We start from the raw sequence: 22,814 nt of genomic DNA, 5'->3' as shown, positions 1-22,814 counted from the left end.
AAGCTGGAAAGTTTGAAGACTTACATTTGCATTGACACCTTCACCTCCTTCTGGGACCTTTGGGAATGATTCATATATGGAGGAGACATAAGTGAGGACTGACTTCTCATCCGGAGATGGAACATCAACATCTGAAAAAAAATAACTCGGTTACTTTCCTCGTGAACCACACAGCCAACAATTCATAATTGATAGCCTAAAAGCAGATTCAGTAGGTTCTCTTTAAAACAGTACTCAGATAGTTACAGACATTACATAAAATACACTTCATACAGTAGAAGACTATGATATCTACTTATGTTCTTATTCTCAGAACATGGCTAGGAGGAAGTGAGGACTACAGCTGCTGGACATCAGAGTCGAAAAGTATGATGCTAGAAAAACACAGCCAGTCAGGTAGCATCTGAGGAGAGCAGGAAAGTCGACATTTTGAGCATGAGTTCTTCAACAGGAATGAGGGGGTGGCCCAAGGAGTGCTGAGAGATAAATGGGTGGGGGTTGCTGGGGGAAGGTAGCTGGGAATGCAATAGTAGATGAAGGTAGGAGGTGATGGTGATAGGTCAGAGAGGAGGGTGGAGCAAATAGGTGGGAAGGAAGATGTACAGGTAGGACAGTTCAAGAGGGTGGTGCCAAGTTGGAAGGTTGGATCTGGGATAAGGTGGGGAGAGGGAAAATGAGGAAACTGACGTCAGGACTTACGGCTTATTTCCAGCCGCTCTGAGAAAATGGTGGTGGGTATTCTCCTTCTAAAAGATTATTTTTGATACAATTGAGGGACAAGCTGGGCTACTTCGGGTGACAAGATATGCCAAGACATGCAAGGAGCACATAGTCTAGGTGAGACAGAAACTGTGTAGATGGGAGCACCGCTCCCTTTTCATTGTGGGTAAAAACCTGGTCAGTTATATAATAGTAAAGCACTCAACAAGGTTTCAAATGGTGGTCTAGATAACAAGATTAAAACTTTAGTTAAAACGAAAATTAAATTAAAATTAAACCTGAGGTACCGAGTATTCTTATAATGTGGCGCAGGTCTGGCCCATTCCCTGAACCTGCACCATTGCAATCACCTGAGCCATCTTCCATTTCATCTAGAGGCCAAAAGATAGACCATGTTCACAGGAACACCATGTACAAAGTTTCAGCTAAGGAGGGGAAGAATATATCCACCCTGATGGCCACCCTGGTGTGCGGCTGTATCAAGCTGTGCATGGACCCTTGGTACACAAACTAGAATTAGAGTGGTTCTGGAAAAGCACAGGTCAGGCAGCATCCGAGAAGCAGGAAAAATAGATGTGCTGGGCAAAAGCCCTTCTGCTTTTCCTGCTCCTCAGATCTGCCTGACCTGCTGTGTTTTTCTAGCACCACTCTAATCAAGACTCTGATCTCCAGCATCTGCAGTCTTCACCTTTGCCCTTGGTACACAAACACCAAGTGTCACTACGTACGGAGGTTCTACCTGTCCCCGGTGTTAGGAAGAATGGGTCTGACATTGGTATCGCAGAACACTCCAAATAGTTGACCACTATCAGCTGTACCTTGTGAAAAAAAAACTTGTAAAGGAAAACACCTTTGCCCACATTTACATCAGGGAGTGCTCAGCACGTAGCATACTCAAGACACTGAGAAAACGAGAAGACTGATCCTGTTCTGTGGCTCCTTGAGCAGACTGTCAAAGTCATTTGGCAGAATTCCTCATTGCTGGAATTTAAAAACAAGCACCAAGATGCAGGTGATGGTTTATGGTGAGAAGGGCACTGCCCATCAGATTCTTCATGGAGACATGGATGCTCTTTGCCACTGTACACTGCTTCCTTTGATGTGTGTGTCTCCATACACTTATCCTACCACAACTCATTTAAAACCATTAAAAATTGTCACATTTCCTTGTAGAATCTGCCTATGCAAAGAAGGTCTGAAGAGAGATGCAGTGATTTTACTGAGATTCATCTGGGCAGCTCCATGATGCAGGACTCTGTGCTCTATGATCTGTTCCCCACAACACACAGACAAACATTGACTATGCCTGGATGTCCACCAACCCAGTGAAAGACACTTTGGTCTGTTCAAATATTGTTGGTCATCTAGTGCAAAGAGATGACCTCAACTGAATGTAGTAGACTGGCATGCTCCAAGGTCCAGGATGACATACTGAGGGATGCACTAAAGCTTTCACTGCTGCCTCCAAGGCACAGAGGGTAAAGACCACTGTCTAAGATCTTTCTGCCAAAGTACGATAGGAGTTTGATTCAGTTGTCACTCTCTTGTTGCCTCCAATGTATGTAAATCGTGTCCTGCATAATGCAGGGAATGTCAGATCCAAGGTTTGTTTTTATTGATGTGCAAAGTCGTACAGAACTGTTTTAGTAAATCAACACTCCCTGATCCTTTTGCTGGCCAGAATTACTATTCTTCAATCTCTCTTCTCCAGGCATGTTCCATTTCCTTGCAAGAAGCACAGACAACAGGTTTACAAATGATAAAGTCTTTGATTTATTGGTCAAAAATAACAGTTGACAGTAACTGGCGAGGGAAAAATAAGCTGGTTTTCTTCAGGTTTCAAGTATTCTCTACTGCAGAGAAATACTCCACCTCCCCTTCCACAGGTCTGAAGGATTCTGGTAACACCGTTCACATCTGCAAGTTGTTTAGCTGCAGAACCAAAACATAGTTGATGGCACACAAATGCCTCTGTCATCCACAGCTGATTACACCTCCATAAACCAGTTATTTGCTCAGAGTCAAATCTCACTTTGCAAACACTACTTGATGCCAGCTCATCTGCAACCAACCTCGCCCATTTCTTTCAACAAAGTGACAATTTAAAGCACCAGTTACACTGAATTTTGATCACTTACTTATAAAAAGTGCACTAAACCCTTCCCCACTTGAGTCCACAATCAAAAATACAGAAGAATAGAAAGATACGTCCTTTACAATAGTCACTTTTACTGACTGAGCCTTATTTTTTCCCTATTCCTTCTATAAAATTTCTTTTATGAATGCAGATGCTCAAAGTATTGTTGTTGGAACAGAATACCTCTTTTCTGGGTTATTGGCCCGAGTTTTTGTTATGAAGCAATGGTTCTGAAACAATTAGTGCTGAAGGTTGCATTAAGTTCCACCCAATCTAACTGTATCATAAGGACATGGGTGGGAAATGCAGGACAGTTCAGGATCTCAAGAAAGGCAGAGCTGGAGTGTCACTTGTGGCGCAGGGATAACATTCCTACCTCTGGACCAGGAGGTCTGGGTTCAAGTCACACCTGCTCCAGAGGTGTGGAATAACATCTGAACTGATTGATTAGAAAAATAGGTTAAATAAAAATATTAAAATAAAGGCAGACCTGCCATCTGGGTTTCCTGTCTTAGTAACATTACTGATTTTATTAATGTTTAGCTTATCCTTGATTGCGTTCATGTACTAAATTACATTGTTTATGATACGAGCATCTTATCAGACCACCCAGTTGTTTTCCTCTATCACTTTAAGCAATGTGAGTTCTATCGACCCAGTTAGAAAATGCAGATGGTGGCAGATACCTCCTCAACACCTGGTTGGCATCATATACTTATATGACAAAGGTTTTTGGATCACAGTACTATGCCAGTAGCAGAACATCTACATTTTGTCCTTTTTTTCCCCAAGAGCAGGGGAAATAGAAACTCAAACATTCACCTTGTTACGAGCATTGCAGTTTCAAAACATAGGAATACATCTTGGGAAAACATCAGCTAAAAAAGTGTTAGTGATAAATGCTTGAAAAATGTTTTAAATCTAAATGACATTGTGCAGACTCTGAACATTTTATCCATCTTTAGTCGATTTCATACTCAGATGAACAATAATAATGCACGTCAAAAGGCAGAAACCCTTTTCTTGTACAGTGTAGTCTCTGTAACTATTGACAGCCTACCTTCTGGATCCAACAGTCTTGTAACACCAAGTGCTTCAGCAACAGCAAAGGCTTGCTCCAAATTCTCCTGATTGCTCTGAAGTGCAACTTTTTCCATGTCAATGAGGTCTGGTCTGCAAAAACAAGTATCAAATTGACATCAATACATTGAAATTAATTACAAAATAATCAAAATATAAATCATAATTAACATACTTTTTTAAAATGTAAAAAGTCCAATCAAGTAACAGTCACATTTGACATATAAAACTTTTTCAGGGATTGGAAATGTTGAAGTGGGTTATTTGAATTATATATGAACAAAGAAAAAAGTGGAGAAAGTCAAAACTATATTTGGGCAGTTTGAACGCATTTGTTTACCTGTACTTATGGATAATGGCATTGAATACTTTTCCATCACTCCAGCTCGAGGTGAAATTGGAGCATTTTAACCCAGAGTAACCTTCTGTCAATTTCTGTGTCCAAAGTAATAGTTTCTCCTTAGCTGACATGTCACCTGATTCTCCACCCACATAGATCTCCGAGATCTGTAAAAAGAAAATTATCGAAACAGTGTGTTACAGACTAGGCCAAATTCCCTCAAAACATTTTAAGGTAGCTTAGACACTAACTCCTTCTCAATTTAAAGACAGATGTGAAATGGGTATTCCAGATGTTTGGCTTTAATCACAATAGTTGAAATGCGAACAAAAGTGGAATTTAGAATTTAACTATTGAAAACTTAAATCGACCAAATACAATAACTATTACCAATTAACTGTTCCAATATAGTAACATCCCATAACACGTTCCTTGGTAAAAAGGTAAATTCAAACATAGATTCTTACAGGCAGAATGGAACAATACCCAGAAAGAGATTTCAGGTAAAGTCAGAGGAATCCTTTAGTGAAGCTTGCAACAGTCCTGGACAATAGACAATCTGTGCAGGAGTAGGCCATTCTGCCCTTCAAGCCTGCACCACCATTCAATATGATCATGACTGATCATCCTTAATCAGAATCCTGTTCCTGCCTTATCTTCATAACCCTTGATTCCACTATCCTTGAGAGCTCTATCCAACTCTTCCTTCAATGAATCCAGAGACTGGGCCTCCACTGCCCACTGGGGCAGAACATTCCACTCAGCCACACATCTTGTAAGTATTACAGCTAAAAGGAAATTAGAAAAAAAAGAACTGGGAGAACTGATCACTCTCCTTGTTAAACTAGACTCTTCAATACCTCTGCTTTTATGACCTCTCCAAAAAAACCCAAAGGACAAAATAATTTTTTTTTCCAAATGATAGCATTGTCACGACTGTTATATCCAAATCATACGACACCGGGTTACAGTCCAGAAGGTTTATTTGGAAGTACAAGCTTTCAACTTCCAAATAAACCTGTTGGACTATAACCTGGTGTCATGATTTATCACTTTATCCACCCCAGTCCAATATCGGCACCACCACATCATATTATTTAAGACCATACGCAGTACCAATTCACTACAAATCTGATTCATAGTTAACACGTGATTACTGTCATCCATTAAGACAAACTAAAAAAAGCCCCATCATTAAATTGATCACTGATGATACCTGTACCATATCTGGCACGAAGGAAGATTGTTGTGGTCATTCATTGCAGCTCCTGGAAATCTCTGCAGGAGTTCCTCTGTGTAAATGTCCTAAGCACATCATTTCAAGCTGCTTCAATGATCTTCTGACCATTGTAAAGGCAGCAGTGGGATGTCCACTGATAATTGCAAACATTCACCGTCATTTAGAATCTCATGCAGTCCATGTTCAAATGCAGCAAGGCCTAGACAGTATCCAGGTTTGGGCTGATAAGTGCCAAGTATCTTTTGCAAAGTGCCAGACAATGACCCATCTCTCAGAAGACAGAACTTGATAATGGCCCCCTGACACTCAGTGGCATTAGCATCATGGGATTCTGCAGTCACAGCCATACCACTGACCAGAAACGAAGCTGGGCAATCCATACAAGCATTGTGGCTAGAAGAGCAGGTCACAGATTCAAAATACTGCAGTATCGCATCTTCTGATTGTCTAAAGCCTGTCCAGCATCTACAAGTGACAAGTCAAGAGTGTGATGGAGTACTCTCCACTTGCCTGAATATGTGCAACTTCAGCATTAAAAAGCCCACTTGATTAGCACACAATAACAAATACTCATTCCTTCCACTACTGTGTTCTGTAGCAACAGTGTGTTGCTACCATCTACAGTGTACACCATCGACAAGATGCACTCCAGAAACAGATTTATAAAGGCACCTTTCAAATCGATGGCCACTTCCAACTAAAAAGACAAGAGCAGCAAGAACACCACCACCTGCAAGTTCCCTTCCAAGCCACTCAACACCCTGACTTGGAAATATCATCATTCCTTCACTGTCACTGGGTCAAAATCCTGTATCTCCCTCCCTAATGATATTGAGAGTATATCTACAGTAAATGAACAGTAGGGACTCAAGAAGGCAGTTCACATCTCATGAACAAATATGAGAACTACAAAATATATTTGTTGTTTCTCTGTAGCCTCCTTGAGAACAAAGTGGGCAAATGGAATTCATATGACAGAAATTTTTATATGTCTATACACACCCAATTTATTCACTTAAGCCATTAACACATGCAGTACTGTCAGGTTAGATTTGTGCCACTTTTTGAAAAGGTATTACTTTGATCACACTCCAATCCACTGACACATCCAACTCTAACAAACTGCTAAAAGAACATTTCTCAGAGCTAATCAGAGTATATTCAAGCTCAATTCCAAAAAACATGTATACACAATCTATTCTTGTTATAATACTGAAAGATTTTTGCCATCTGCTTGAAAAAGTGTTTTTTTCTTTAATGAGATGGCACTGAAGGAATCTTCTATCCTTTCAGTTGGCCATAAGTTATCAAACAGAAGCAGAGGCATTCTCCTGATATCAATGCAGCTTGCGAACAGAGCGTCCAAGTTGCCTGCCATGTTGTTTCAAATTACAACAGGAATTAATGTTTCAAGGTACTTCATCTCAAGATGATAAAAGACTTACTAATTTCTACTGGAAGGTAATATTAGTAAGTGGGCAAATTCAGCAACACATAGGAACAATGTAGCAGGTGCAGCATAATAGAGCATCTCAAAACACTTCACTAGAATGCATTCAGCAAATGAGATGAGGCTAGGTAACCAGGTATGTGGACAAAGTAGATATGTTTTAAGGACTTTTTAAAATGTGAAGGAGAGATGGTATTTAGAAATTCTAGGCAACTGAAAGCAGAGCCACCAAACGGTGAAATAATTGAAATCAGGGTGCCCAAAAGCCCAGAACTAAACAAGGTTGTGGACAATGACGACAATGAAAATAGAGGACAGAGGATGAGAATTTAAAAATGGAGTAATTGCTTTACCAGGAGCCAGTGAGTAGAGGAGTCTTGGATGAATAAGACTCTGTACATTAGGATGCAGAAAGCAGAATTTTGGATGACCTCAAGTTTTCCGAGCTTACAACACAGGAGGGGGGCCAGGAATGCAATGGAATAGTTAAGTCAGATATGACAATGCACCATGAGATCTAACCTTGCTAACTAGTTTCCCATGGGGAACCTTGTCGAACACCTTACTGAAGTCCATATAGATCACATCTACTACTCTGCCCTCAATCCTCTTTGCTACTATTTCAAAAAACTCATTCAAGTTTGTGAGACATGATTTCCCATGCAAAAGGCTATGTTGACTATCCCTAATCAGTCCTTGCCTTTCCAAATACATGTACATCCTGTCCCTCAGGATTCCCTCCAACAACTTGCCCACCACCATCAGGCTCACTGGACTATAGTTCCCTGGCTTGTCCTTACCGCCCTTGCACCACGTTAGCTAAGCTCCAGTTTTCCAGCACCTCACCTGTGACAATCAATCAATGATATAAATATCTCCGTAAGGGGCCCAGCAATCATTTCCCTAGCTTCTCACAGAGTTCTAAGGTACACCTGATCAGGTCCTGGGACTTTATCCACTTTCACACATTTCAAGACAGCACTTCCTCCTCTAATGTGAATATTTTTCAAGATGTCATCATTTATTTCCCTTCCTTCTATATCTTATGTCCTTTTCCATAGTAAATACTGATGCAAAATACTAGTTTCGTATCTCCATCTCCTGTGGCTCCACACAAAGGCCACCTCGCTGATCTTTGAGGGGTTCTATTCTCTCCCTAGCTGCCCTTTTGTCCTTAATGTATCTGTAAAAACCCTTTGCATTCTCCTTAATTTTATTTGCCAAAGCTATCTCATGTCCCCTTTTTGTCCTCCTGATTTCCCTCTTAAGTACACTCCTACTGCCTTTATACTCTTCTCAGGATTCACTTGATCTATCCTGTCTATAAGTGATATATGCTTTCTTTTTTTTTCTTAACCAAACCCTCAATTTCTTTAGTCATCCAGCATTCCCTGTGCCTCCCAGCCTTTCCTTTCACTCCAACAGGAATATACTTTCTCTGGACTCTGAAGGATTCCCATTTTCCAACCATCCCTTAACCTGCGAACATCTGCACCCAATCAACTTTTGAAAGTTCTTGCTTAATACCTTCTAGGAGAAAGTGAGGACTGCAGATACTGGAGATCAGAGCTGAAAATGTGTTGCTGGAAGAGCGCAACACACTTTCAGCTCTTGCTTAATACCATCAAAATCAGCCTTTCTCCAATTTACAATTTCAACTTTTAGATCTGGTCCATCCTTTTCCATCACTATTTTAAAACTAATAGAACTATAGTTGCTGGCCCCAACATGATCTCCCACTGACACCTCAGTCACCTGCTCTGCCTTATTTCCCAAGAGTAGGTCAAGTTTTGCACCTTCTCTAGTAAGTACATCCACGTACACGCAAATTCCTCTCCATCTAAACCCTTAACACTATGGCAGTCCCAGTCTATGTTTGGAAATATACTGGCAGAGAGATTTGCAAGAGCTACTCAGGAGGACTTAAACTAGTAAGATTGTTTGACTTGCTTTTGTTCTCAACTGTACCAGTTTCTGGTTGATCTCTTTCCTCACTACCTCCCTGGGTCCAACCCTTATGTTTTAAAACCCCCTACTATAACCACCCTATTGTTCTTACAGATAACGGAGATCACCTTACAAATTGGTTTCTCAATTTCCCTCTGACTATTCGGGAGTCAACAATACAATCCCAATAAGGTCATCATCCTTTACTTATTTCTCAATTCCACCCAAATAACCTCCCTGGATGCATTTCCAAGAATACCCTCCCCTAGAACAGCTGTAATGCTATTCCTTATCAAAAAGGTCACTTCCCCTCCACTCTTGCCTCCCTTTGTCCTTCCTGTAGCATTTGTATCCTGGAACATTAAGATGCCAGTCCTGTCCATGTTTCTGTAATTGCTCTGATATCCCAGTCCCATGTTCTTAACCATGCCCTGAGTTCATCTGTCTTCCCTTTTAGGCCTCTTGAACTGAAATAAATGCAGTTTAATTTATTAGTCCTACTTTGTTCTCTGCTTTGTCTCTGCCTGCCCTGACTGGTTGACTCGCCTTTGTTCTCAACTGTACCAGTCTCAGATGGATCTCTTTCCTCACTATCTCCCTGGATCTCACCCCCTACCTTACTAGTTTAAATCCTCCTGAGTATCTCTAGCAACTATCTCTGCCAGTATATTAGTCCCCTTCCAATTTAGGTGCAATTCATCCTCCTTGCACAGGTCACTTCTACCCCAAAAGAGATTCCAATGATCCAAAAATGTGAATCCTTCTCCCATACACCAGCTCCTCAGCCATGCATTCATCTGCTCTATCCTCCTATTCCTGCCCTCACTAGCTCATAGCACCAGGAGTAATCAAGATATTACTACTCTTGAGGGCCTCCTTTTTAAATTCCTGCCTAACTCTCTGAAATCTCCCTTTGGAATCACAACCTTTTCCCTTCCTATGTCTTGGTTCCAATGCGTACAATGATCTCCTACTGGTCCGTCTTCCCCCTTGAGAACATTCTGCACGCTACCTGAAATATCCTTGATCCTGGCACCAGGAAAGCAACACAACATTGATTTTTCATGCTGGACACAGAAACATCTCTCTCTGCCTCAGACTAAAAAGAGTCCCCCAACAAAGTCAATCTCTTGGAACCTGACGTATCCCTCATTGCATTACAGCCAGTCTCAATACCAGAAACTTGGCTGTTCGTGCTATGTTCACTTGAGAATTCATCACCCCCTACATTTTCCAAGACAGCATACTTTTTGAAATGGGGATAGCCACAGAAGGGCTCTTGCACCAACTACTTACCTCTCTTGCCTCTCCTGGAGTTAACCCATTTGTGTGACTGTATCTGTGACTCTTCCCCCTCCCTATAACTGCCATCCATCACATCCCCTTGCTCTTGTAAATTCCCCATTGTTTCTGTCTCTCCAACTGATCCATTCGATCTGATAGGATTTACAACCAATGGCATTTATTGCAGGTATAATCCCCAGTAACCCATAAATGCTCCCAAAACTCCCACATCTGACAAGAGCAGCATATCACTCGACTAAAGGCCATTTTTGCTTCTTTCGATCTACAGACCCAGAAAATAGCACTATCTTATTCCTCTACAAAACACTGCTTCTGGTTAAATTAATACTTATGTTAAGTTTAATCATGAGACATATCTCAATAAGACATAACCAAAAAAGAACCCACTTTACTCACTACTGTAGATTTATTGAAAAGGCCATGCTTAAAACATCCACTTATCTGTTTCTGCGCTGTGACCTCTCCCAAACGGATTCCAAGATCAGTTGTGAATTTCACTGTTTGTTAATTTTCCCAGACACACTCCCATGTCCAACGATACTACCTTTTGCTGTTTGAATAAAATGTAACTGTGCAGGTTTATTGCTGTGTCAGTTAGCAATGTGGGCTTCTTTCTCTTTCTCTCTTTATCTCACCTGCACTGACCTCACCATGTGCTTCCTTTGTCTGTTTCTCTCCCTTTGTTGTTTTGACTTATTTTCTCCAAAGTTCCAAAACAATGTAACAGCATATAAAACGGTAATTGCTGCTTCTGGAATTTGAGGAAAATCACATCCAACACCTAAAATACCTCAAAAAAAAAGCAGCTATTACAGCCAGAAATTTTTCCCATCCTCCATCCTGGATTACTCAGAAACCTTAGCGGTAGATGTGATCTATATGGATTTTAGTAAGGTGTTCAACAAGGCTTCCCCATGGCAGACTGGTTAGCAAGGTTAGATCTCATGGGCTACAGGGAGAATTAGCCATTTGGATGCACAACTGGTTCAAAAGGTCCAAGACAGAGGTTGGTTGTTGACTGTTGTTTTTCAGACTGGAGGCCTGTGACCGGTGGAGTGCCACAAGGATCGGTGCTGGGTCCACTACTTTTCGTCATTTACATAAATGATTTGGATAGGAACTTAAGAGGTATAGTTAGTAAGTTTGCAGATGACAGCAAAACTGGAGGTGCAGTAGACAGCAAGAAAGGTTACCTCAGATTACAGTAGGACCTTGATCAGATGAACCAATGGGCTGAGAAGTAGCAGATAGAGTTTAATTCAGATAAATGGGAGGTGCTGCATTTTGGGAAAGCAAATCTTAGCAGGACTTGTACGCTTAATGGTAAAGTCCTAGGGAGTGTTGCTGAACAAAGATTGTGGAGTGCAGGTTCATAGTTTCTTGAAAGTGGAGTTGCAGGTAGATAGGATAGTGAAGAAGGCATTTAGCATGCTTTCCTGTATTGGTCAGAGTATTGAGTACAGGAGTTGGGAGGTCATGTTGCGGTTGTACAGGACATTGGTTAGCCACTGTTGGAACATTGCATGCAATTCTGGTCTCCTTCCTACCAGAAAGATGTTGTGAAACTTGAAAGGGTTCAGAAAAGATTTACAAGAACGTTGCCAGGGTTGGAGGACTTGAGCTATTGGGAGAGGTTGAATAGGCTGGGGCTGCTTTTACTGGAGCATTGGAGGCTAAGAGATGACCTTACAAAAGGTTTATAAAATTATGAGGGGCATGGATAGGATAAATAGTCAAAGTCTTTTCCCTGGGTTGGAGGGAGTCCAGAACTAGAGGATATAGGTTTAAGGTGATAGGTCTCTTTTATATCTTTCCCCTAAGGGGCAACTTTTTCACACAGGTGGTACATGTATGGAATGAGCTGGCAGATGAAATGGTGGAGGCTAGTACAACTACAACATTTAAAAGGCAACTGGATGGGTACATGAATAGAATGGGTTTGGAGGGATATGGGCCGAGTACTGGCAGGTGGGCCTAGATTGGGTTGGGCCATCTGGTCAGCATGGACAAGTTGGACTGAAGGGCATGTTTCTGGGCTGTACATCTCTATGACTCTAAATGTATGTTAAAACGCAAAACAAAAGTCCGAGTGAGGGGATGACTGTTTAGAACTAAGGTGAGAAAGAAATTCTTCAGCAAGAGGATGGTGAAGTTGTGAAACTCATTGCTTCAGAAGGCTGAGTGCTAAGTCATTGAGTGTATTTAAGACAGAAATAAGTTTATCAAGGGTTAGAGAGAGAGAAGGCAAGAGAAAGGATTGAGAAGCACATCAGCCACGATCGATTGGTGGAACAGACTATGGACCAAATAGCCTAATTCTACTGCTATGCCTAATGGTCTTAAGGTCTAAATAATCTCTCTGCCAACATTTGCAACAATCCCCTAATCAGCCGTCACTAAATTCATGATCTGTGAAATAAATCTTAAGTATATTGACTATCTTAATTGAAGCAACAATTCTGGTGTGTAAATTTCACATGCAATGCACAAGGAGACAGGATAGAAATACCGCAACAAGAAAACCATTAATAGGTTGGTGCATAATAGTCCAGCTCTTTCTTCACAGTTATGTTTAAAAAGAACAGATACAACATTATTACTGCTAAATATAAAGTTACACTTAAAAAGTACATACATCAAGATTATGGTTCAACTACTTAGCTAGTTTACCTCAAAAACAATGACTTTCCATCATTAATACTTTTTTTGAAAATTAAAGATGGGAGGATTTGTGCTCCTGACATAGGACATTGAATTATTTTGGCAGTCTCCCAGTTTAATATCAAATTTGGCAAAAAGCACTGAACTTCCTACTTGGGAATTTTCAGATGTTGAATTCAATGAAAAAAAAAATCAGTTTTTGTTTTTTTAGTTTTCAGAAACTAAAAAATGTGATGAGTAGTTTTTTTTGGGAAGGGTCTTATTTTAAAAGACGACAGTGTCTGGAAGTTCCATCAATCATGAGGGTGCAATCTAGCATTTGTCAATGCAAACTTCTCTGTATCAACCCAAATATTCTGATTTGGGATTTTTACATCAACTGCTGCAAATGCTTGAGCAGACTGCATGAATACAGCAAAGAGTACCAATATGCCAATGCCAGCATTTCAAATAGATATCCAACTGGTTTCACACACCCATATTTTTACCAGTATCCTGTAAATTTTGCTCCTTCCCATATTTATTCACCTTCCTTCACAAATTTGATCTTGAATCGGGATCCAGACAGATTTAAGGCACCACATTCCAGGTCTCATAACAACATGTAAAAATAATTCTCACCTCCCTGGTGGTTCATTTGTCAATTACCTTAAAAGATTTAACCTACATTTTGCTTTGCTTTGTAGCATTATAGTGGGACAAAGGAGCAGGCTATGTAGAGCAGTACTGATTGACAGTATGGCCAGTATTAGAAACATTAACAGATAAAATTCAAATATTTGGTATAACTTGGTTTTATGGGATGTGGCAGCTTTGACATAAGGCAGTGTCTCAAGCCAGCTTTCAGGGAAATACTCAAGCATAAAAAAGTGGACAAACAAAATATGATTGACCACTAAAATGTGGTCAAAATGATAGAGTTTCAGAAGTACCTTAAAAGAACAAACTTATTTTTCCAATTGTTTTGTTTGAAATTATTTCTGTTTACCACGTCCAACTGTGGACACATTGATTGCTATTTTCTGAAATACCAAATCGAGATGATACACTGTCATGAAGTCTAGGGAAGAAATTTAAAAAGTAGGTGGTCAAATTAATATAGTGTGGAATAAAATCTGATTTATGGGCAGTTAACAGGAATGAAGTAAACACTGGAGTGAAATGTTATATGTTGTGGCTGGATTAACTGGATGGGATCCACTTCAAAATGGAGTCAGCAGACTTACTTCCCCAGTAATATGACAATGTAGTCAACATCATTTTGAAAAGTGTCTGTTGGATGGGCAACCAAATCATTCTATTGGAGGCAATTACTTTCTTTCAATAAACAAACTGAGGGTGCAGAACCCATTTCTCCAGCCCAGAAAATACCCAATAACCAGGACTATTTCCTATCCCTCAGCCTATCCAGTTTGCCACTACCCTTCCCATTTCATGACTTATAACTTCTCAAGCCTCTTATTTAGCAAAATATTGAACACACTTTGGGAGTTTGCATACAACACATCAACAGTTAACTCTTCAAGAACTCAAACTTAACACTATTTTCCCTGAAATCCAGGCTCTCTGAATAATTGTTTCAAGAAGATTCTCCACTATTGAAATTAACCTGACAAATCTGCAATCTCTGGGCTGATATTTACAAGGTTTTTGTTGAAAGAAGGGAATAATGTTTGCAATTCTCCAACCTTCTGGCATTATTCCAGAAGCCAGAGAAGATTGAAAGTTATTTCCTAGTGCATCTAATTTCCACACACTCATCCTTCAATATTCTTGGATGCATCTCATCTGCACCTGGTGTCTTATCAAGTTTAAGAACCAAAAGCTCAACCAGAACCTCTTACAAATTTTAAAATTTTCCCAATGATCAAGTTTCCTCTTCTGTCACCTTGCCCTGGGCAGCATTTGTCTCATAGGTAAAGATAGATGCAAAGCTTTCGTTTAACATCTGTCACACCTCTTGCCTCCCAATCGAAAATTTCATTCTTGGTTCTTAACCAAAAGTATTACTTTCTTACTCCTCCTTTTATCACCCTTGTACTATTGTTTAAGACAGACTCTGGGATTTCCTTTCATATTACCTGCCTGTGCTTTCAAAATCCTTCTTTGCTTCTCCCATTTGCTCTATTACCTTTCTCCGAATCTTCTATATTCAGTTTGGTTCTCAAATTTACTACCCAACACCTGTGATGAGCACAAATTGTCTTCTTTAAACTTAATTTCTACTCCTTTGACTTCCAGGAAGTTCTGGATCTTTTGTCATCTTTCTCATGAAAGAATATACCTCATCTATGCCCAAACCATCTCTTATTTGAAGCTGATCATCATTCAGCTATAGTTTCTTCTGTCCACCTTTGGTTCCTGCCCAGCTGTTCTTGCCTCACTGACGTCCTCTGTCCAGGAGTTAACTTCTTTTAGTGACTCTAGTGAGCTGCAGCAGGAAGAAGTTTGCACACCAAGGCTCACAGACCAGATGTACATGAAGCTGAAGGCTCAAAATCACATCACCATCTTCAGCATGAATATGGTGGTACATCTAGCATGTTCTTCCCAGAAGTCAATATCTGCTCTACTCGGTCTATTGCTTTGGAGAGGTTAGGTGCTCTGCCATTTCAATACATCTGCTCTGCTTTGCACTGCTGATAAATCTTGATTTCTGGCTGTTCACTCAATAGATCTTAAATCGAAATGTTGAAAACATACTAACTATAAAATAAGAGCATGGAGATACTCTATAGATAGGCTTTAATTAGAAACAGCTTTACAAGTAAAAGGGATGCAGCCACAATATAGTTTGTGGCTTCAGGAAGTACTTGAAATTTGGGGGTGCTCTGCAAGTCACTTGATGGAAAGCAAAACAGATCAGACTGTTGAACACCTAAAAATTCTGGATTTCAATATTTGAGCCCAGCAGGCAATACAAACATTATTGGAAACTGTTAAAATCATTACTATTGCAGGGAGGCATCCTTCATATAAATCACTCCCTGCTTTAATGAGAACTAAGTTATCTTTACCCTCACTATTCATTGATAATCCAAATTCATTGTCTGAGGTGGGCATGTTGCATCTATCAGGCATATAGCAGAGCAGCTCAAAATCTCTGCTTGGTGTTCTTTCAGACTCATTATCATTGAATATCAATAACAAACTACTGCAATAACCAGAGGAATAGGAAGAGTGCTATTAGTGTGAAGCATTCTATTTAGTCATTCTGCAAAGGTGATAAACCAGTCTGTGTATTTAATTTTACCTCCTTTGCAACAGCTCCAGTTTCCATATGCAGAGAGGACTGACTGCTGTCCTCAACTTTGTTTTGCAACCAAAGGTTTGAATTGCTTATCAAATGCATTGAGCCTCTGAGTTATTCCCCTCCCACTCAAGCTGCAGTCTCACTCACCATGGCTGTCATTCTGGATGATGCAGGATTTTCAACACCATTTTTTATTTTAACACCGTCTATGGCAGCAGCATCGGTGATATTTTCAATTCTTCGCCTGTTTATGGCTACCTTTCCTTTTTCTTGATGAATTTGGCTCTCTTCTCCAGACACACTCAAACCTCTTTTCAATATGGATTCTGAAGATTTTACAGTTCTATCACAGAGCACTTTGCTTGGTGTGTTTTGATCAGATAAAGGTATTTCTTTCCCAAATTTCTCCACATACTCATTGATTGTTTTGATTTTAGCTTTGACTAAAAGCACCTTTTGTGCATTGTCACCACCACCTTCAGCATTTGCATCTATTGATTCCTTTGGAGTAATTACTGTTTCAGTAATAACACTTAATGAATCATTAAGACGTACAGGCTCTTGAAACATATTCGAAAGATCTTGTCCTTTATTCTGGTTTTTGTGATTGGCATCAGTCTTCTTTGACAATTGTACCACCGTAATGTCCAAAGGAAAATGTGACTCATTCAAACCAGTCTCACCATTTTTCTGGAGCAAATGAAATGATTTTCCTGTCAGGCTTTTCTCTGCTCTTCCTGCAGCATCTCTGGAATGTGAAACAGTTTTCTTGTGTTTTTTCATGCGTTTTAATCTATTTCTTTTCTGTGGCATGAGGGTAGATTTCTTCTGTTTAGCTTCTGCAGTTTCTTGTTGCTCTCGAACGCATCCTAAAGAGTTTCCCATTGTGTCAGCATAAAAATGTAGGGAGCATCTATTGCACTGGCGTCACACGGCCGCATCTAAGCTCGATTGATCATACAAGTTCAACCTCTCCCCAGAAGAAATCAAACGGCAATTTAAATTTCTAACTTTCAGAATATTGCATGGCCAGCAATCTGAAGGTACTGTCTCAGTGACATACAGTAATCTAATGCACGTCATGGCAGTTCAAACTATTTGACCTAAAACAAACTGATTTTTGATTGGCTGACACTGTCTCTATCGTCCCTCCCTTTCCCGTTCCACGATGAACTATTTAAACACCTCCAGAAAATGGCATGGGACAACAATGGCAATATTTTGTTAAAGGAAGTGCAAAAATCCTGTAATGGCATTCTTTAACTGTTTATGTGCTGTCAAATTTCCACGGCAGGATTTTAAATTGGTGTATTAACCTTTTCAATGCTAAATATAATCTGTGTTCCGTGCAGTACAGGTATTACTGAGCGTAATCATGAATGCTTAATATTGCTAAAGCAAAAACTCAATTACTATATCTGTACAGAATATCTGTAAACGAAACAAAATTCTGTAAGCTACGACAAGCCACTCCCCAGCCATTAGGTTATTATGCGCACCACGCTTGCGACGGCTTCACATACTGACTTTAATGTTACCGCAGTCTCGGCAGCAAAAGCAGACAGTTGCGTCATGCCAACAAAAAGTCATTGGTATGCTGCAGAACAAGTGAAACTACATCAGCTTCACATAGTATCAAGCAAGACAGTTCCTCAGCTCTATTATCGTGAATAAAAAAATTGCAATTACTGAAAATATGTATTAATGTACCTTATCCATCATTAATACTCAATACAAAATGGAGTCAACAAGTTTGTGGCAGTGTTCCAACTCCAATTATTCCAAAATGTTCTAAACGCAGCTTTACGAAAATGTAAGATGACAGTTTTGACTATCATTTATTTTGAAATGATGCCAAATTAATTAATTAAATTCAGCTGATATTTATAATGTTTTGTTAATCAGTTTATATTTTATACTGTTAAAAAGTAAAAATTCATATTTTCCACATCTGCACTTTTTGAAATTCGTGAACATTATACTGTATTGATTAAAGATAGAGTTTCCTTCAGTTTCTGGAACAAAACACAATGCAAACTGCACAATTTCCAGAATTTTGTTGAAATTTCCAATTCTGAAAAATAACTATGCTCTTAGACAATACTCAGTTAAATTTAAACAAAAAATAAAACAATGAGTTGAAGTGTATATGTTAACTATTTAACATAAAAAAGATACTCAGTATTAGATGTGTTTCTACTTCAAACATGATATAACAATTAGAAACATAAAAATGCATTTAACTAAAAACACACTCACTTTTACCTCCCTCCCCGCCCCCCGCCCCCCCCCCCCCACCTCACTAAAGTTTTGACAGTTCCCCAGTCATGCTATTTGATAGCTGGCTACAGAAAATGGCCTCAGTACCACCAAAATCTAAGGTGCACATCAAATGTTTTCAGCATCAATATCATACATATTCTAATGCATGATACACACTGCATATTGGAATTATACTTGTATTTGATGAGCTTATTATATGCATATATAAAATGAAACTTTCGACAGAATATTTTCATGTTTGTTATAGTATTTCAAGCGTGCTTCAAGTGTAATGGTTTCATTAGCTTCTGCAATCATATATGAAAGGACAAAGGGAAAATGCAACTCTGGAATTCTGTGGCATGAGAACATTCTCCAAAGCAAACCACAAAGTAGAAACACAAGAACTCCTTTAAGTTACAGCATGTTGAGCAGGAGCAGTGTGACAATCTCAAACCTCTCTTCCTCTTCGCCCACTACTGAATTTCATTTCATTATACAGGCATGGTCCTTAGAAGTTATACTACAAAGAAATAGCCAAAATTTTTGGAGACAAATCATATTTAACAAATGGCACCCAGGTAATTATTTCACTAAGAAAAATATTTGGAGCCATGCCCATTTTGAGCTTTTTAAACATTTTAGCTGGCTTAACAAAATGCATGATACAAATGATATTAGATCATACAAATGATTTGGAGCTCAGCAGTGAAGAAACTGCAACAACCATTCATCAGCTAGTTATCCAAAATATCCCTGTAGCCTCTGCAGGACATCTTGGACCCGTGATAAAAGTTAACTGAACTGTATCACCTTAACCAGATTGAAGGATCATTAATAAGCAGAGTTGAACCAGGGAGTTGTAGTTAATATGACATTGAATTCAGTATTCTAAGTACAGATGTGAAATATAGGGAAAGACAAAGTGGATTAAAATAAATAAAATGCGGAAAGGCAAAATTTTTTTTAAAATATTCAACTCTCCAATAGTGTTTGAAATGTGATGGAATCAAACTACATTTTCCACTTGTAAAACTCAATTTTCTGTGCCAGAAAGGTGGTTCCGTTATAATGCAAACATATAACACAATTAAAAAGATTACTCTCACATTAGAATGGGCAAGCCTAATATTTACTGGCAAGTTTAGTTTATATAAAAATCAATCAAGTACAGACACTTCACCCTGTTCAGAATAGGGAATAGAGAGTATCACAGCTGGATGTCACATTCACACAGCTTTTGAAAGGTCAGGTCATATTGACAGCAAATTCCTAATTTGGGATTTTAACTGTACAAGTGCGGTCATGGAATGTTGCTATCCAATTTTCACCCAAAGTGTGTTAATGCAAGCACTATTAACTTCATGGTTATTTGCATCATCACATCAAGCATTAATAAATCAAAGTATGAGAAAATGGTTAAATGAAACGCAAGAAGGATTCTAAGTGGAAAAGAGTGTTGACATGGCATTAGAACGATCATGGGGCAAAGGGATGTAAATAGAATTCAGAAGAGAAAACAAATCAAGGAGACAAAAAATTGTCACTTTTTCCTGTCCAAATGCATGCAACTGTCATGTCTTTTTCCAAGTCCCATCTTCACTGCATTTTTTTCATGCTCCCTCCGGTTTCTTTGTTCATCTTCTTTGTCCTGCATTCCATCATGGGCCCCCATTTTTTTTTAGAACAAAGAACAAATTTACAGGAACCGGCCCTTCAGCCCTCCAAGCCTGAGCCAATCCAAATCTACTGTCTAAACCTGTTGCCCAATTCCTAAGCATCTGTATCCCTCTACTCCCCAACTACTCATGCATCTGTCCAGACGTATCTTAAATGAATATACCGTGCCTACCCCTACCACGTTTGCTGACGACGCATTCCCGACGCCCACCACCCTGTATGAAGTATTTGCCGAGTGTATCCCCTTTAAACTTTCCATCTCTCATTATTGAATCCTTCACCCTGGGAAAAAGCTTGTCTCTATCCACCCTGTCTATACCCTTCATGATTTTGTAAACTTCAAATCAGGTCCCCCCTCAATCTCCTTTTTTCTAAAAAAAAACAATCTTGACCAACTCAACCTCTCTTCATAGCCAGCACCTTCTATACCAGCCAATATTCTCGTAAACCTTCTCTGCACCTTCTCCAAAGTGTCCACATCCTTTTCGTAATGTACACAGTACTTTAAATGCAGGCAAACCAACGTCTTGTATAATTTTAACATGACTTGCCAGCTCTTATACTCAATATTCTATCTGGTGAAGGCAAGCATGCTACATGCCTTCCTGACCACTCTGTTCACCTGTGCAGCAACCTTCAAGGTACAATGGACCAGCACGCCCAGATCTCCCTGCCAATCAACTTTTCCAAAGATTCTTCCATTCATTGTATAATTCGCTCTAGAATTAGTCTTGCCTAAATGCATCACCTCACATTTGTCTGGATTAAAAGCCACCTGCCACTTTTTCACCCAACTCTCCAGTCCATCTGTATCCTCCTGTATTCTTTGACAGTCCCTTATGCTTTCTGCTACTCCAATCTCAGTGTCATCTGCAAACTCCTAACTCAAAGAAAAAAAAACATGCACTGCTTTGAAGGTGTTGGTACTCAGGCAAGCACACAAATTCACTAATTTTGTTTTAAATTGAATCCCTACAGTTGGCCCTTTGGCCCAACAAGTCCACACTGACCCTCTGAAGAGTAACCCACCCAGACCCATTGCCCTATATTTTTCCCTGACTAATGCACCTAAGCTTGGCATCCCTGAAAGCTATGGGCAATTTAGCATGGCCTATTCACCTAATCTGCATATCTTTGGATCCAGAGCACCCAGAGGAAACCCACGCAGACACAGGGAGTGTGTGCAAACTCCGCACAGTTGCCTGAGGGCGGAATCGAACCTAGGTCCCTGTGAGGCAGCAGTGCTAACCACTGAGCCACCATGCTGCCAATGAAGACACTGGATAGAGCAAGGCTTTTACCTAAGGACACTCAAAACAGAAACCAGGGGGTGAGAAAGCTGGGCAGTGTTCAGTGCCATTCACTACTCCTCAGACAGTGAAGCAATGTGTGCCAAATGTTTCCATAGCTGGATAACATTTGACTTTGGTCTGATAATTAGCAAGTAACATCTATGCCACACAATTTACAGGTAATGATTATTTCCAACAAGAAAGAATCCAACCATCACCATCACATTCAATGGCATTATTAGACCTGAATCCTTCACTATTAATATTCTGGGGGTCACTATTGATCAGGAACTGAACAGTAGGAATCATATAAATTCTTTGGCTGCGTGAGCAAGAGGGTGGCTGGAGAGATAACCACAGACACTCAGCCTCATACCTGATGAAGGGCTTTTGCCTGAAACGTCAATTCTCCTGCTCCTCAGATGCTGCCTGACCTGCTGTGCTTTTCCAGCACCACACTCTCGATTCTGATCTCCAGCATTTACAGTCCTCACTTCCACCCTGTGTCAAGAATGAGACTGAATTCTCTTTCCTGGAAAAGTTCAGCCCCAACAATAAATGGGAAGCTCAACACGATCCAGTTCAAAAGCAGCTCGCTTAATTGGCATCCCACCCATCACTTTAAAAATTCACTCCCTCCACCAGAAGTGCAATGAGGCAGCAGGATACAACAGCTACACTATGTACTGCAGTCCTTGCAAAATCATCTTTGGGGACATCTTCCAAACCCAGGACCTCTATTACATAGGTACAAACATGTGAGAACATCAACTACAAACACTCAAATCCACATACCATTCCTTCATAGTCACTGGGTTAGCAATCTAGAACGCAGTTCCTAACAGTTGGCTGTTAAGTACATGGACTGCAACAGTTCAAAGAAGCAACTCATTCCCAAGCTTCTCTGCAGCGAATTAGGGATGACCCCAACAACATTAGCCTTGCCAGCAACATTCACATCCCAACAAAATATAACAAGTAAACAACTAAAAAAGGAAAGAGTGAGCAGCATTGTGGACTGGTAGGGAACGTGATAGAAAATTATGGGAATGCTGCTTTGCAATTTTGCAGGAAGCTTTGTTACTTAAAGTCAGTTATATGTTTCAATGACATCACCTCCCATTCTAAATTCCAAAGAGTAAAGGCCCAACCTACTCAACTTGCACTCATAACAGAGTCCTCCCATATCTGGAACAAAAAATAAAGTGCTGGAGAAACCCAGGAGGTCTGGCAGCATCCACAGAGAAAAACAGACTTAATTTTCGAGTTCAGTGACTGCTTGTTGCTAGAAAAGTACAATCTTGTATGTTGCTAAAGCTAGGATAGTCTGGTATTGCTTTGAGAAGGGGTTAGAATGATCAGTGGTAAGCTTACCTGGAAACTCAATGTTAAAACCAGGCTGTGTTGAAAGACTAACCAATGCAAGAGGATCTTCAACAAGGAACAA

At 39.9% G+C, this 22,814-nt stretch overlaps 1 protein-coding gene across 12 annotated transcripts in view; it reads right to left on the bottom strand.

The window, feature by feature from the left end:
- The window catches only part of macf1a (microtubule actin crosslinking factor 1a), a 536,531-nt gene that overhangs the window by 287,011 nt on the left and 226,706 nt on the right, over positions 1-22,814 (bottom strand). For all 12 annotated transcript variants that reach the window (XM_060847668.1, XM_060847672.1, XM_060847670.1 and 9 more), the window contains exons 6-8: positions 4,278-4,444; positions 3,918-4,030; positions 25-131 (exon numbers count right to left, since the gene is read on the bottom strand). In XM_060847668.1, the coding sequence (XP_060703651.1) occupies positions 25-131; positions 3,918-4,030; positions 4,278-4,444 (387 nt within the window). The remainder of the gene's footprint in view (positions 1-24; positions 132-3,917; positions 4,031-4,277; positions 4,445-22,814) is intronic.

This window comes from Hemiscyllium ocellatum, chromosome 30 (genome assembly GCF_020745735.1).
Source record: "Hemiscyllium ocellatum isolate sHemOce1 chromosome 30, sHemOce1.pat.X.cur, whole genome shotgun sequence".
Lineage (NCBI taxonomy): Eukaryota > Metazoa > Chordata > Chondrichthyes > Orectolobiformes > Hemiscylliidae > Hemiscyllium > Hemiscyllium ocellatum.
Note: the sequence above shows the minus strand (reverse complement) of the source record. Positions and strands in the feature narration are given on the sequence as shown.